The 16,876-nt window shown below is 44.8% G+C and overlaps 2 protein-coding genes across 5 annotated transcripts in view; both read left to right on the forward strand.

Annotated features, from left to right (window-relative positions):
- POLR3D (RNA polymerase III subunit D) overlaps nucleotides 1–16,876 on the forward strand; it is a 42,067-nt gene that overhangs the window by 12,121 nt on the left and 13,070 nt on the right. For 3 of the 4 annotated variants that reach the window (XM_044437694.1, XM_044437693.1, XM_044437695.1), the window contains 8 exons: nucleotides 1,408–1,582; nucleotides 4,841–4,884; nucleotides 5,359–5,510; nucleotides 7,462–7,586; nucleotides 9,419–9,590; nucleotides 10,415–10,677; nucleotides 11,467–11,619; nucleotides 13,430–15,964. In XM_044437694.1, the coding sequence (XP_044293629.1) occupies nucleotides 1,418–1,582; nucleotides 4,841–4,884; nucleotides 5,359–5,510; nucleotides 7,462–7,586; nucleotides 9,419–9,590; nucleotides 10,415–10,677; nucleotides 11,467–11,619; nucleotides 13,430–13,552 (1,197 nt within the window). In that variant the 5' untranslated portion in view covers nucleotides 1,408–1,417 and the 3' untranslated portion in view covers nucleotides 13,553–15,964. Of the gene's footprint in view, nucleotides 1–1,407; nucleotides 1,583–4,840; nucleotides 4,885–5,358; nucleotides 5,511–7,461; nucleotides 7,587–9,418; nucleotides 9,591–10,414; nucleotides 10,678–11,466; nucleotides 11,620–13,429; nucleotides 15,965–16,876 lie in introns of those variants that run through there. The other variant, XR_006415465.1, reaches the window with a different exon arrangement.
- Nucleotides 13,920–16,876, forward strand: part of PIWIL2 (piwi like RNA-mediated gene silencing 2) — a 57,314-nt gene continuing 54,357 nt past the window's right edge. The window contains exon 1 of the mRNA XM_044437691.1: nucleotides 13,920–14,052. Coding sequence (XP_044293626.1) covers nucleotides 14,042–14,052 — 11 coding nt within the window. The 5' untranslated portion in view covers nucleotides 13,920–14,041. The remainder of the gene's footprint in view (nucleotides 14,053–16,876) is intronic.

Genomic DNA, 16,876 nt, shown 5'->3' on the forward strand with positions numbered 1-16,876 from the left:
GCAGGTTTTCCTGGGGACTGCTGCAGAGCAAAGGGGGTATGAGAATAGTTCCTTGGGGGATCCATGTGACCTCCGTTTTAGGAGTGTGGAGTATGTTTAATGGGGCATTGGTTCTTAGATACAGTAGATCAGTCATGAAGGATTATTCCTTAGACGCCCTGGCCAGGGAGGTGATTAATGCTTCTTTACCAGAATGAGTAGTCCCTGGCCATCTGAAAGAAGCGGTGGTGAGACCACTTCTGAAGAAACCCTCTGTGGACCTTTGCCTTGTAGTTACGTATTTGGGCAAGTTTTAACAGTTTCCTTTTAGAAAAGGAGCAAATCAGTGACTGGCCCTGTTCACCATGGAAACCATTTTATGAATGGGCAAGGTAGCCAGTTTGTCCACACTCTTAAATTCCAGGTGTTCCCACCAGCCCAAAGGGGTTGGGGACCATTGCCCTGGTGTTTTTTTATCCTCGTATTGACAGATTGGACAGCCGAGGATGATTTTCTTAAAGCCTCTTATGCATTAAAGATTGAGATGAGATTTAGACTAGGATTTCCACTTACAGTGGTACCTTGGCTCACGAATTTAATCCATTCTAGGACTCTGGTCGTGACCCAAATTGGTCGTGAGCCGAGTTAAATTTCCCCATAAGGTTCAGTGTAAATAAGGTTAATCCGTTCTGTAACCATTTTTTAAATCAGAAAAATGTAAAACAAAGTGGCGACAAAGATCGCGGCCGTCTCCCCACCCCACCCCAAGCACAGGCGTGGCCATCCCCCCACCCGACCGAGATCGCGCCTGTCATCCCAGCACATGCCCGTCATCCCGGGGTGGGGGGGAGAGACAGGCATGATTGTGGGCGCACTGGGGGAGGAAGAGACTGGCACGAAGGAGGCGTGCTGGGGGACGGAGAGATGGGCGTGATCTCAGCCATCTCCCACCCCCAGCATGATCACGGCCATCTCCTCACTCGGCGGGGGTGAGGGAAGATGGCCGCGATCACGCTGGTTGTGGCGGGGGGATGGCCGAGATTGTGCCCGTCTTTCCTGCAGGAGTGCGCCTGTGATCACACATGCATTTCCTGCACGAAAGCAGCTGCAATCATGGCCATCTCCCCACTTGGGGTGGGTGGGGGGAGATGGCTGCGATCTTGGTCGCCACCCAATGTGGAATTTGCGACCCAAGTCAAAATTTTAATGAGATTTTTGTTTGTGACCCGCTTTGTTTGTGAACGAAGGCGTTTGTGAACCGAGGTACCACTGTATAGACTTTGCCAAAGACTTAGTGGGGCAGGTAGCATTCTGCTGTTTCTTGTTTAATCTTGTAGCGTTGCTATAGAAATGGTGATCTTGACTCAGTAGCACTGTGAGAAGCTGGCATGTTTTTAGAGAAAATTGCTTATCCTGTTTTTTTAACAGATAATTAAAGATGTCGGAAGGGACTTCAAGCAATGATCCTGGGCATCCCGTTGGCATCCGGCCCACACTTACTACTGCGCGAGGGCTGCTAGGGAGAAGAACCACGGCCCCTATTACCCCAGGCCGCCTGCCTTCCATTCGCTCCCGAGACCTGACCCTTGGTGGAGTCAAAAAGGTCAGTGTCTAACTTTGTATGGAGAACCCTGACAAATTTTTCATCCATATTCTTTGCAGTCAGTTATTAGAGGGAGATTTGAAGGATGCATTTATTTAGGCTGGAATGGCAGGTTTCATGTTCATAAAGCATCAGGACAGTGGACTGGCAGTTGAAATTCTTCATTCCAGATCATGGCACCAGTTTCCTTTGCGACCTTGGACAAGTTCTTAATTTTTGTGGATGTGTTGTTTCCTCATCTAGAAAGTAGGAGTAATACTTATCCACCTATTTCAGCAGTAAGGTTTAATTAGTTCCTAATTTAATACTGAAACTCCTACTCATGGTATCTTATTGTTCCGGTTGCCAGAAGCTGGAAATAAACAATACACGATGAGTGGTTTGCTATGTAATCTTTTAGCATTGAATGCTTCCTCTGAACCATCAGCTACCAAAGAATGTTAAAAACAAACAAACAAACAAAAAAGAACGGTTTCTGAGCTTAAGAGCACAATTCTGTACATATCTTCTGAAAGGGAAGAGTCTAGGACAATGGCACTTACACTCTGTTAAGTAGGTGTAGCTTTTTGCTTTTAGCAGATCATTAGTATCAACTGGCCCAATGCAGCTTGTGTTCTTACATGTGCAAAACTAGTTTGATAAGGAATGGTTGTACATAATTATCCAAAGGAAATGTTTGACAAATTACCGTAGAGGTTGTACTTAATGCCTAATACCATGTTTAGAGACCACCATTGTTGTTGGTAGATGTAGATTTAAAAATCATGTAGTAGTTTTCAAATTGTGTTTCAGGAACGCCAGAGTTGTTTAGAACTCCTCAGTTCTGCTCCAAGATCATTATTCACTGTTGCCTGTTTCTGCAGCACGCAAGTTACTGGGGAAAGCTGGGTGTGTTTTGACCAGTGCATTGAATTCACAAGGAGCGATGGTGAGGTCCAGCAGGCCTGGCTCATGCCCTTGAGAGATGTTCTGTGCTCTAGTATATTCCTAGGAATCCTCTGTGGTGTGCAAATGCTTCTGTTGCAGGTGAATCTATGAGGGAGGTGCTTTGACGCGTGAATGTTCATAAACCTCAGAGTTAATTACGCAGTTACACTTTTGCACTTCCAGTGGATCCTAAAGTCATCTTCTTGGACTATTTGAAAGATCTAGTTCAGTCTGAACTAGTTTTTATAACAAACATTAACAAAAGCAGAGGTTGGGATTGCTTCCAGAAGGATGATTATGAAATGCCAACTAAAATATCTCTACTAACGAAGGTTGGAAGGTTGTTGAAATGGTTTAAGTGACCTGTTTGACAGGAGTAGTTGAGCGAATTGTATATGCTAATAGCTTTTATATGAAGCGAACTGCATTTGTTAACTACTGGAACCAATTTGCTGCATACCAAGATGTTTACTTGAGATGATTTACTTTGACTTTAATACAATATAAAGGAGGAGTACCAAGTAAAAGAAGCTGGAGTGATTCCTATGTCTGTTTAATGCACTCAGTACCACTGTCCTGAGTGTGAAGGACAACATGTCTTTTATGTCTCCTTTGAAGTTACACTGGATTAGGGCTTGTAAATTAACTGTATATTTTCTGAAACTGAAATGTAGTTGGACCTGTTCTGTGTTGAGCTTCCTAACACTTTGCCATTCCTGTTTGTGACATGTATTTTAGAATAAAGGTAAATGCAAAGGTTTCCCCTTGACATTAAGTCCAGTCATGCCTGACTCTAGGGGGCAGTGCTCATCTCCGTTTCCTAGCCGAGGGAGCCAGCGTTTGTCCGCAGACAGTCTCCGTGGTCATGTGGCTGGCATGACTAAACACCGAAATGCACGGAACGCTGTTACCTGCCCACCGAAGTGGTACCTTTTTATATACTTGCATTTTCATGCTTTCGAACTGCAAGGTTGGCGGGAGCTGGGACAGAGCAACGGGAACTCACTCCGTTGTGCAGATTCAAACCGGCGACCTTTGGATCAACCAGCCCAGCAGCCCAGCGGCTTAAACCACTGCACCACCTGCAGCTAATAAAATCAAGCCCTCAGTTTTCCGTTATGTAAAAAAAGGCAAATATGGTTCAGTGTACTTAGTTGCTTTTTAAAAATCACAAGTCTGCACCATGTAATCCAAATTTTGTGCCTAGAAAAACTGAATATAGCATTTGATAATGAAGGCATCACATTCATATCTCACCTTTCTTCCTCTTGCAAGGGATCCCAGGTGTTTTACAAGTTTCTCCATTTTACCTTCACAAAAAGCCTGTGAAGTTGGTTAGGCTGGGAGTCCTGACTGACCTAAAGTTACCCCGTGAGCTTTGTGGCTGCACAGGGACTAAAACCTCAATCTTCCCAATCCCCAGTCCAGCACTCAGACCACATTGGCTTTTGTCATGCAGATCCTTGTTGTTTCCAAAAAGTGGCTCTGCATTTGATAATCATGGGGGTGGGGAGCAAAGAGCCATGAAGATCCTTGAAGACCTAGAAGCTGGGGTTTCTGCTGTGCCTTCCTTTGACTTCAGTAATTTATGTCATCAAACATTGAGACTTTGGAAATTTGTTTTGCAGTGGTAAGGCTTAGAAACTTGCTTTAAAAAGAAAAGGCAAGTCAAGATTCTCAGGATTTCAAATACTATGACTTCTCCTTGATTGAATCAAATATGTACAGCCATTATAATAGTGGTCTATCTTGCAGATTTTTTAAGGGCTGTGAAGCATTTTCCATCCTAGAAATAAAATCAACTTTTCTCTGGCCAAGGCTGCTCTGTGCTGAGAAAATGCGCATGAATGCAAATGTATAGTTCTGCAATATTTACTTTTTATCGTTAGGGAACAGACAATTTTTCATGCTTCCTTCTAAACCTAATACTTAAGTATTTGCAGATCTTTTTTTTGTTTTGGAAAGGGGAAAAGGAATGTGTCAGTAATGGCTGTTAGAGGCACATGGTGTGGAAAACATTTGTGGAAGCCAGAGAGAGTCTGGCAGCCATGCAGAGCACAGAAGCTCCACCCCTTAAATGTTGGAGCCATTCGAAAGGCACATTTTTCTCCTTTTGAAGTACACATTCTAGAAATATGAAGGCTAGAATCTGGTAACATTTCCCTTCCAAAAATTTGAAGACAAAAACAAGTATATTGGAGCCCTTATTTGTCATTGTTGTGTTCTGTGAGAAATTTCACTCATCCAATGACTCACTCTGTGTGTGTGTGTGTGTGTGTGTGTACATACATGGGTTGATGGTTCTCATGTTTTTTTCCTTTCTTTTTCTAGAAAACATTTGCCCCCAACATAATTACCAGGAAAATCAAAGAAGAGTAAGTGGCCTTTTGATCCTGTCTCTGTGGAGTGGCCATTGAATGAACAGGGTGTCAAGTTAGTGATGAGTAGAACTGTTTGGGGCAATGATGTGTCGTGTTGGCAGCAAGGGCCATCTCATGCTTTCACGTGAGATCAGCTTATTCAAGAACTTGGCTCATGTAGAAAGGGTTTTAGTTTAGCCATCTTCCTGACACTCTAGCTTTTCACATGCAGGAAATCTGTTAGGTTGAATAGTATTCAAACATGAGATCTCACATTGCTTTATAAAGAGGTTCATTTCACAAAGGCCAAATAATGTGCTTTTTCTGCACATTTGAATTGACTTACTCATAAAACAGTACAGAGAAAGCTCTTGAAGCTACTGATGGAAAAGGACTTGGAAATCTTCTAGATATATTAAAACGCATGTTAAGTAAGAAGGGCAGATAACATTGATTTTATTGTGGTTTTATTTGATCTGCTCTTCTTAGACCAAAAGAGGATATTTCCATCAAGAAAGAGAAAAAGGAGCGTGATCGAGACCGGCAGAGAGATGGTCATGGACGAGGCCGAGGGAGGCCAGAGGTCATCCAGTCTCACTCCATCTTTGAGCAAGGACCAGCAGAAATGATGAAAAAGAAAGGTGTGTGAAAGACTTATGTGAACAACTAGCCTGTACAATTCAGAGTCCAATTTTTACTTTCAAACCTTTGTCCATCTGCAGATCCAATATGATGCTGAATTCAGTCGGGGTGGGCAAGATACATGCTTTGGGACACAGACAACCCCTACCATCCCCCAAAATTAGCCAAAAGACCCTTCTGCTTTCCTCTGCACTTGGTACCCTTTCTGTGGTTTTCTTTTTCACTTAAGAATAAATAAACAGTGACTTGAGTCCCGATTGATCAGTTGCAGATTATCTTGAGGTGCAACTGTGACAAGGACTTGAAAAGCTTCTGGAATGTTTTTGGTTGACTTCCGAACTTCATGGCACACTTGCATAATCTCAGCAGCTGGTAGTCCGGGAGAGGTTAGCCAAGTATCAATGGAGGCAGTGCCGTCTGTATGATGAGTTTTCTGATATCAACAGATTGGGGGAAATATCTCTTCTTTGCTGAGGACTTTTTGACCTGCTTTTCATGCTTCTGCTTAAGGCTGAAATACTCAAATCATACCTATTGACCTATTTCACAAAACAGCAACTCATTGTGAGTGACAAAGCGTGATGGGTTGTTGTATCATGCAGTTGCAGATAATTTCCCATAGGCAGCTTGTTCATGGGTAGAAACATAGAAACATTGCTAGTCAGAAGGGGTCTCCTGAGCCATCTAGTTTGACCCCTGGCTCTAGCGGGCTCCACTCATGACATGCCTACCATGCCAGCCACCTTAACCACCTGCAGATTGTTTTAGGAGTTCTTCTGTCACCCAAATGTGGGCAAAGAACCTTGTTATGGTTGGTGGGAAGTAGAAAGCAATCCTCTTGATAAGTGCAGCAAAAGCCTTGCAAAGAGCTGTATTTGTTATCTCAACAGTGAGTGTCCCCAGGACACTGCCCAGGAAAGGCTGCTATTTCAGATGTGTAAAAGTTTGAACCCCCTCCCCATTTTTTTAACTGAACAAAAAATTTATGTGAATTTCTTGTGCTTCTCTTCTCTTCTTTTGCAAAAAGTAGCGATGAACCAGTGACAGCCCCTTCAGTCTTTTGCTTGGACACTTTGAATTAGCTTTCAGATTGGAAATGGCTGGTCCAAAGTCACTCATGCACCTCCATGACCAAGTGGGGACTAGAACGCAGATGGCTTGAGTCCCAGCCTCGTGCTCTTAACCGCTGCACCACCCTGGGTCTCCATCACAGAAGAGGAGGCACCTGCTGCTGCTGCTGCTGCTGCTGCTGCCCACCCCCCCTTTGGAAGGACAGTGCTGCTTTCAGGGCAAGACTTCTCAGCAGTCTTCAAATGCGGCACTCTTGCATAGGGCACCCTGCAGCAACCCATTTGTGGCCTATCACAATTGGCTAAATCTGGTTTCTATGGGGCTGAATGCAGCTGGTGTACCAGTTGAAGCTGGGCAATGCAGTCCTGGCCCTGGGCATCTGAGAGTAAAGCTGGATCTAGGGGTGCTGGATCAGTGAGTTGCCATGACAGGCAATACAAGAATCATAGTAGGACATTCATGAAAGGATGCTGAATCATGTGTCATAAGATGCCACTGGAAGGTCAAACAGTGAATTCAATGCATGGAAGTAAAAATATTTTGGAATTGACTGATCAGCGCTTGAAATACTAGAGCCTTAGATCTACATTTACCTTTTAATTGTAGTATCCATCATTCCTTGGGCTGTGCCGGGCCTGGAAATCTTTTTCCTAGTCTGCTATTCTTACCACTTCCACTCTGTGCTTGTATAAATGAGTAACCGCATAAAAACATGTTCACCTGTCCTGTCAGGCCTCTTTACGTATATATTTTTTAAATTGCCTTGAGCAGGTGATATTACCATGCAGACAGCTCTCCACTGTGGATAGCGCTAAGCACTCTACTTGTCTTTAGATATTTGTGCTGCTTGTAACAGTGCCCTTTTCCCTTTCTGCACAGGCACCTGGGATAAGACTGTGGATGTATCTGACTTTGGTCCATCCCACATCATTAACATAAAGAAAGAGAAAAGAGAGACAGATGAGGAGACCAAGCAGATTCTGCGCATGCTAGAGAAGGATGATGTGAGTTTGAGGGTAGCCATCTTTGGGGTAATGTTCATGGTAAACCTTTGACTCACATGAATGGAGACACCCCAACTATAAGATGGGAGTTATAATCTTAGCAACCAACTCCACTAAGCCTTCTGTGTTTTGTTTTGTTTTTTTGAAGCATGCAGTCTTGGAATTATTTTTGTGACATTCTCTCACTCTCCATTCCCCTCATTTTGTTCCTGTACTTAAGAAGCTGCTGAATTCTGCTGCTTCATTTAAAGCATTTTTCAATTTGCACAGTATATTATCCATTCATAGTGCTAAAAGTATAGTCAGCTCTTGACTGCTAGAGCATAGGAGATTCCTTATTGGTTTTTCCTTTTTTGCTGTAACTTTGGTCTAAACAATTTGAAAGATCTCTGCAAAATTAGTTTTTTTGATTCTGACCCTGGTATCATCTTTCTTAATCCTTAAATTGGTTTCCTGTCAGTCTTCATATTGGCATCAAAAAGTTAGTTTCTGACATTTCTTTGTCATGTCCTCTGGTATTTTTCTATTTCACTCACTCTTCACTCTTCTAACATTTAATCTCATTCTTATCATGTCATACTACTCCTTACACTTTTCCAAAATTCCACCATTTAACATTTGGATGATAGTAGTATAGTACATTACAAGGCTGTCGGGAACAGCTCCCAGGGTTTCTGCTTCAGACTGCAATGTGGGGATAATTTGACTCCACTGACTCTGTACCATCTATTGTCAATCCATTCCTTCTCATCCATACTTTCCTTAATTTAATTATATATTTGCTTCTGATAAATAGTTTAATGTACTTTGGATTGTGAATGTGGATTAGCAGCAGTTGCTCTCATTGCAGTAAAGTGTTTGAAAGCATTGGGCTCTTTGAATATTGAAGGTCTGTAATTACCTCACTGTAAGTGGATGAAGATCCATAAATCATCAAAGTGTGTGTCAGGAGGAAGAAGCAATAAAGTGGCACTTTCCCAGCAACCTGATGAATCCCAGAGTTGCTCACCAACCAGATTGCCCATGGAAACTCCTGGACAGAGTAGGAAAAAGCTGCAACAAATTTTAAGGGACTTTTCCAACGCCCCCATCAAGTGATGAACTGCTGCTGGTTGAAGCTGAATTGATCTAGTCCTAGCTGTACCACAGGACTTCAGACTGGAGACACATGTCAGAATGCTCCTCCATATGAAATGGTTCTCTGCATATAAAAAAACATGGCAGGCCAGGTTTCGAGCCGTTTTCTCTAGGCATTCCAATTTGCTGTTTAGAGGCAATGCTTTTATATGGAAAAAAATCCTTTCATGTGAGTGCCATAAGCTGTTTGAAGTGGTCCAGCCCAAAGTGGTGCACCTTAGCTCCAGGGGCAGGGGGCTTCCTTTTTATGGAATTCCTCTCCCAGGGAACCCTGCCAGGCTTGTGTCGTCATGATGCTTGGAAGGCTTGGGAAGACCTTGTTCTTTATGGCCTTGGGGTGTTGATGCTGCACATGTGGACTAGACTAAGTGGGTTTTTTCCTACGAAAGTGCTCCGCATGGTGATCTTTTATTCATTTTCCTTATCCAGGTCACCGTTACTTCCCTTCTGCTTCGTTCTTTTGAGATCATGTGGGACGCAGGAGTGGGGAGGCCTTGGGAAGCCTGAGCTTGAAAAATGATTTCTTTGTGTTGTTGGCATGTTGTCAGCTGTTGATGAAATAGCAGGTGGAATCTGATGCCTCAGTGAAACTCCATCGGGGTATCTGTATGCCTGCGTCCCTTCAGATGTAATGCTTGAATAAGTAACAATAGGCACTTAGTTCCTTTCTTTCTCTCCTGCCTTTCTGGTGCCAGTTCCTTGACGACCCGGGCTTGAAAAATGACATCCGGAACAAGCCAGTTCAGCTGCCTCTGGCCCATTCAGGCTGGCTTTTCAAGGAGGAAGGTGATGAGCAAGAGGATGTCAAGCCTCTGAGCTCCAGCCCCAAGGAGGAGGAGATGGAAGTAGATGTCTCTTCCGTGAAAGGTAGGTTCCCTTAAAACAGCCCAAACCTGGCTGGTCTATAGAGAATCCCTCTTCGGATCATATAACTAGCTGTTGAATCCGAGGCCTTGCTCTGTTCTTCTGCCATGAAACCATCCTGCAGGTGCCATTCTTCCTCTTGAACAAAGAGTCTGATTAGGCAAGAGGTTCAGAAGAGAGGAAAGAAAGCGGTTCGTGCAGCATTTTCTCTTGCAAGATGTGGTGGCAGCCACTGGCCTAGGTGACACAAATCCCTGGAGGATCAGAGGTCTGCCGGTAGCTGTTATCCTTGATAATTCAACAGAGCTCTCGGTGTCTGGGAAAGCTTATCTTTTGAGAACAGATTCCTGGGAGCACAAGCAATAGGCTTGTGTGTTGCGGGGGATGATACTTTTTTTTTTAATGGTTTTTCTTATAAGCATCCCAGCGCCATCTGGCTGGCCACTGCTAGAAATGGAATGCTAAACCAGAAGGGCTCATGGGCTTTGCTTGCATTTTTGCACTATTTCCTCCTGCATCAAGGAGCAGCCTTGCCCTGTGGTTAAGTCAGAGTATGCCGAACCAGAAGCAACCCCCCCGACAGCATCTCTGGCCTGGTGTATCTGCTCACAGCATGGCATAATCAGAGCATGCTTTTGCTGTGGCTTGAAGAGGGAGGCGACTGTACAGTGGTTGGAAATGTGAGCCGACTTCCTCTAGTTCAAATCTCAACTTAACCCTGAACTTTAGGGTGGTCTGAGGGAAGCGAACAGCCTGGGCTAGGGATTAAGCATATGACACCTCATCCCTTCCAGCTCTGTAACCCCCTCTCCTGTGTCTTATTCTAGTGAAAGAGGAGCCCCGTGATGAAGATGAGCCACCTCCGGCCCTCAGACATGTGCCTGCAAAGGCACCACCTCCCTTCCCTCAGGATGTCTCTGTGGCCGAGCTGCTGCAAAGGTTGAACCTCTGCAAAGAGGATGAGTTGCTCTTCCTGCAACTCCCAGATACGCTGCCCGGGCAGCCACCCACCCAAGACACCAAGCCCATCAAGACGGAGGTGCAGAATGAGGACGGGCAGGTGATGGTTATAAAGCAAGAGAAGAACCAGGTATGGGAAGCCTGCCTCCTTTTGCAGTAGGAAGTGGCATAGGATTGGATAGGATTTTCCTTTGAGTGTTGGCCTGGGGACAACCTGGCCATCCCTACCTGGCCATGAGGCTCACTGGGTGTCTTTCGGCTGGTCTCTCACTCTCAGCCTCACCTACCTCATGTGGTTGTTGGGAGGATAAAATGGAGCAGAGGAGGACTAGGTGAACCACCTTGGGTTCCTTGCAAGAGGAGGAAAAGCAGGACCAGCACCAGCACCACCACCTAAAGGCCATAAGGAGGAATGTGAGGGTGCAGAAAACCTGCTTAACATAGTGCAGGACAGAGAGAGTTCTTCTTGCTGATGTTTTAAATGCTTCTAGCCCTTACGGTGGAAAAGGTGTACTGAAAAATGGTGTGGGCAAAGTGTGGGGGTACATCAGAAATGAGAGATCTTGCTGCTTACATTTTCTGCTGGTGGCTGCTTTGTAAATGTTCGAATTTTAGCTTCTTGCATCAGAACAAGACCAGGTGAAGCAGCAGATGAACTTAAGAAAAACTCACTTGATTTGTAGTCTCAGGGTTCTGCTTTCTTTGCTCAGGCATAGAACCCTGAGCTTATTCTCTTCATTTTTGACCACAGAGTACAAACAACTCCGGCAACAGCAATATAAGGTCACACAGACCTGGAAATCTCTTTTATGCTGGCTCTCAACTCTTGAGAGCACAATGACAGCTAACAAATAGTACAAGATTGGTTCTCTGTAAGAAAAAGGCTTGGCTGTAATTACCACTCTCTATGTTTTTTCAGGAAATCAAGGAAACAGAGAACATCTGCACCCTGGGAGACCTGTCTGAAGGGCAAGTGGGGAAGCTGCTGATCCGCAAATCAGGGAAGGTGCAACTAGTTTTGGGCAGAGTGACTCTAGATGTGACCCCAGGAACTCCCTGCTCTTTCCTTCAGGTATGGGTTGCTCAGAAACATTCATTATAGCAGTATGTGACTTAGATCCGGCCGGCAAGTTAGTAAAGCCTCCATGTTCAGGGACATTGTGCCTGAATACCAATTACAGAAGAACAAACATAGACAGGGGTTTTGTCTTGCTTGTGGGTTTTTCATAAACATCTGTCTTACTGCTGCTTTCCTGATTCAGCAGAACTCATACTCTTATTGACTGCCCTGGCTGTATTAACTTCCCATCTTCATGGCCTGATCTGGTCCTAGCCTTTGTACTGAGGCCAAGTGTGCACCTGAAAAGGTAGCGTGTGAAAGTAACAGCACGGGCAAGTTGGCAAATGTACTTGTCAAAGAGATGTGCTCAGACAGAGAGTCTGCAGAGGAGTTGGAGGCAGCTTCTTGTCAGCTGAGTGCCAAGCCTGGCTTTGTTGGCTAGGTAATACAGGCGTGGGCAGAATGTAGAGCCAGTTCTAGACAAAAATCTCTCATTAATTTGCAGTAAATCAGCAAGGATTTCTGACTTTCAGCTCTGTAAAAATAACAGCAGCAAAATAAGCTTCCCCACCCGAAATTAATACTGCTGAAATGAAGATGGCTTGGAGTAACCAGAAGTGGATTTTTGTGTTAAAAGATTAAACGCCATTCATTCCTGGCGCTGGAAACACATTCCTGTCCTCTGCTTTTCTGGCAGCAGAGGAGGGAGAAGAAGAGATGTTGCAAGCCACAGCACAGAACAGACGCAAAGAAGGGGCAGTCCTGCTCCTCCCCAGAGGCAGAGGACAGGCGACAGTAACTGTTGATACAGGGGCTGGCGAGCCCTTCTGCAACCCTAGAGTCTCAGCAGTTGCCAACACCCAATGCAAGACAGTTCCCAGTGGTTTGGAACATGTTCCAACTTCTCAGATTCACCACACACAGGAGCCACTAGAACCTCCACTAAGGACTTAACTACCTTCTTCCCCAGTGAGCCTTCACTGGGTATCCTGGATTGTTCCTGGAGGAGGACTGACCAAACCATGAGCCTTTCTGGAAAAAAAGGGCTTTAAGAACCCCCATCTTAAATGCTGCCCATTTCCCCACATTCTGACATTGCCCATAACATCAGCAGACAGCACCCTCTTAATGCCCCTCTCCATATAGCTAGAAAGTCAGAGGATCTTTGTCAAACTGCCAAGGAAGGCAAGTTCGATTTATGGAGACCTGTTATAAGACTTGTGGGTGGGGGCTGGACAGTTAACCATGGTGGGGTGGGTGTGTTGTATTCTTAATATCATGCTGTCACCAACCCTGAGCTTCCAGGATAAGAGTGGGACAATTGTTCAGGTAATCCGAGATGTTCCAAGACTTTTAGGTGTCCCAGATGGAACATCGGAACGTTACAAACCCTCCCACTAAAATAACCTGTAGCATGACCCATCCAGAGATCCTTCCACGCAGAACTTATGGGAGCAGCCCCCATTGCAATGGAGCGCTCTATAAGTCATGGCACAAGGTAGATTTAGATTTCCCACGCTGGTTTTGGGTGATGCTCAGACTCTGTTCAGAGGATGAGGTGGCTGGATGGAGTCACTGGGGCAGTGGGTGAGCTTGGGTGGACTTCGAGGGATGGTGAGCCTGGAAGAATGTTGTCCGTGGGGTTGCAATGGGTCAAGCACGACTTTGTGACTAACAGCAACAACAATAAGCAGAATCTGAGCTTGCCACCTGCCTCTGTCTCTTGGGATGAAAGCTGCTTCAGAAACGTGTGCTTGGCTACCCTTTGTCATAACGTTGGGGGAAATTTGGTGATAACCATTTTTTTTCTTGGTCTTGGAAGGAACTTGTGTCAGTGGGCATCGGGGACAGTAGGAGTGGCGAGATGATTGTCCTGGGCCACGTGAAGCACAAGCTTGTCTGCGCACCAGATTTTGAATCCCTGCTGGAACAGAAGCATCGGTAACAAGACAGAGAGGACGGTGGTAAAGGCCTGTGCCAATCCTACTAGCCCTTCTTGGAGTTTCTTATAAACAACAGTGACTTGTGCTGTCTAGAAGTGCCTTGTTCCTAAGCTGATGAGCCCCCAAAAGTTCCTCAGAATACTCTCCTAGAAAGATCAGCCACTCTTTGCTGCCTTAGGGCCTCTAGAACTGTAAAGCTGCCCATGGGTTATATTCTAATAGCAGCAGAAGCCAAGAAGAGGGCACTTCCTTCCTCACAGATCCAGTTTAAAAGCAACTTCCCTTTGGAGGACAAGTCTTGCATTTGAACATTTGTACTGGCTGTGTTGAAGTCATCCAGTGTTGTGCTCCTGAGACACTGGAACCTTAAGCAGAAACCAGGAGGGGGTTTGGCAGATCTCTGACTTGGAGCACAGGATGAACGAAGAGAATTCCCTCATTCCAAATCCCTGTAGGAGAGCTTGGGATACTGGTAATAGCAGCAAAGGGAGATGAAACAGAGGTGAGTGGATGCGTTCCCAGGTAGCAGCAACCAGTCTGTTCCCTCTTGCACCTTCCCGTACCCAGTGGTGTGATGTCAGGCCCTTCAGGCTTTTTATGAAAGCATTCCTATAGTTTCCCCTTATCTTTAAACAGCTCCGAAAGTGTGTGCATATGTATTTTTTAGAAATAAGATTTTTAAAGAAGAAGACAGTGTTTGGCTTTTGCCTTGCCTGTAGTGCCAGTTTATATGCCAAAAGCAATGGCAGACCTCCTTGGAGATTCTGTAAAATGATACGCAGGGAGGAGAAAAAGGAATGTTGCCCCTTTCCCCCAGTCTTGCTTTTGTTCCCATGGGCGCCAGATTGCCCAGCAGCACCAGTGTCTGTTGTCCTTGATGAAGGGTTCAATGCAGTGGTGAAAATGTTGGTAAAGGGGCTGGTTGTGAGCTAGGCTTACTCTCCCATTTTGTATGCCAGGAAATAAAGCAGACTATGGCTGTTTTGTCTTGGATGAGGGTCATACAGAAGACTGTGTCCAAATAAATGCATCACTGATAGAATTTGGTGTGGAAAGGTTTGCCTTTGAGCAGTCTGACTCTGATTTGGAGCCACCACCTTCACTCCACCATCATGTTGACAGGAAAGTTATGATTCATTTGCTGTTTATCATGCTTGAAAAAAACAAGACAGTGAGTCCTTAGGGATTTCTCCAGAGCAGCAATTTGAAATCTACAATATTCTGCAAAATCATATTCATTTTACATCCAGAGAATTGGGAAATTATTGGAGTCCAGTGAAAAAGCTGTCTGCAATGCTAAGCAGCCACTGGGGTGGGGGCTTACCCTGGGAATGCCCAGAATAGCAGCTGGGAAGAACGAGGGCGCAGGACAGTAAAGAAAGGTAGACCCAGAACCTTCTTGGAAAGTCGATGCATGCTAACCGAGGATGGTCCCAGTCTCCGTGGGCTAGTTCCATTAAGCCACTGTCTGCTTCCGTTTTGCAGGCAATGATTTAATTTCTTCTCCCTAACCTGTTGTGCTGTACTTAACGATGGATGATGTTCTCTGGTGCGCTGCATGTAGTGCAGTTAAAAGGGGAAGGGAGTGTCTCAGTCTGAGTGTTTCCATGAGCTTCTCGTCAAGGCCTGTATGGGTGCATGTTTTCATCTCCACCTTATCAGTTTTCTTTATTCTTTGCAGTTAAAAGGCAAGAGTGCCTTAAACATTTCTTACTAAGTTAAACTGAACATGCAGTGTCTCATTAATGGCTGCCCACAAAACTGCCGTGTTCTGTCTGATGGCAGCCTTAGCTGCTAACTTGATTTCAGCGGAACATTTTAGTCCAAATGCATTTCGGGTTCCTTGGTTCTGCTGCAGTTTGGAGGAATACACCAGCTTGCAGTGTGATTTGGCCTGCATGGGCAGCAGTCTTAGGGGAACATGCCGGTACTTGCTGTGATTTAATTATTGTGTCATGATATAAATAACATAGAAAGTGCTGAATCGTTCCCTCCACCCCATCGCTAGCTTCTCTCCACTTGTCTGAGGGCAGATTTCACCGATGCCCTGTTTATTTCAAATCTGTGGTGGTTCTGCATCTCTGGAGGGACCACCAACACCCAGTAGGAGTAGCAGGTGACAGAGCTAAAGATGCCATCCAAAGACAGGCTTTTAAACCAAGTCCCTTTGCCTAAACTTACTGGTTTGCTGCTTTGTGGTATCCTTTACAGCGAGACTTGTTCCTCTCAATAAGTATGGGGGCAATGAGTGGCGGAATTGGAAGGTGTTTGTTTATTCATTTAAAACATTTTTGTCCCGTCCTTTGCAAAAAAAAAGTACCTCAGAACGGCTTACAAATTCTAAACCTTGTTTCTTTAATTTGTATTGATACATATTTATGGATTGATTAAAAGCATTTCTATCCTGTCCTTCACCTGGGTCTCATGACGGTAGTACAACAATAAAGCGCAGCATCGAACAACAAATAAAAACCCATTTTTAAAACTATCTTAAAATATTAGGAAAATAAAACGGGTTTGGCCTGGTGCCAAAATGAATAAAGTGTTGGTGCCAGACACACCTCTCTGAGGAGCATGTTCCAAAGCTGGGACACCACCTCAGAGAAGGTCCTTCTCCGAGTAGCCAGTCTCCTGATCTCCTTCAAAAAGGGCTCCCGAAGAATGACCTCCAACCCAGATCTTAGGGGGCAGACAGGTATATATGGAAGGAGATGCTCCTTCAGATACCTGAGTCCTAAACTGTTAAGGTCTTTATAAGTCATCATCAACACCTTAAATTGGGCCCGGAGTTCAATTGGAAGCCAGTGCAGATGGTAAAGGACCAGCATTATATATGTATATCTGCCAGTCACTGTTAGCATCCTGGCTGCTCTATTGTGAACTAGTTGAAGTATCTGGACCATCTTCAAGGGCAGCCCCACATAGAGTGCTTTACAGTAGTCCAATCAGGAGGTTACCAGGGCATGGGTCACCATTGCTAGGCTCTGCTCATCCAAGTAAGGGCATAGTTGATGGACCAGCCAAAGCAGGAGCAAAGTGCTCCTCGCCACAGCAGTCACCTGGAACTCCAAGGATAACTTTTGGTTGAGGAGCACTCCCAGACTATGCACCCTGTCCCTTAGGTGGAGTACAACCCCATTCAGAGCAGGGCAAAGATCACTTACCTGCAAGGCAGCAGCAACAGCAATAAGAGCAATTTATGATGGTCGGTGACCAGCTAGTTCTTAATAAACAATTTACAAATAATGCCATAGGCTAAAATATTTCAACTATTAAAAGACAAAATAACAATAAACAAATGATATTAAATTGTTTAAAATTACCTG

This window comes from Varanus komodoensis, unplaced genomic scaffold (genome assembly GCF_004798865.1).
Source record: "Varanus komodoensis strain SLA01 unplaced genomic scaffold, ASM479886v1 scaffold30, whole genome shotgun sequence".
Taxonomy (NCBI): domain Eukaryota; kingdom Metazoa; phylum Chordata; class Lepidosauria; order Squamata; family Varanidae; genus Varanus; species Varanus komodoensis.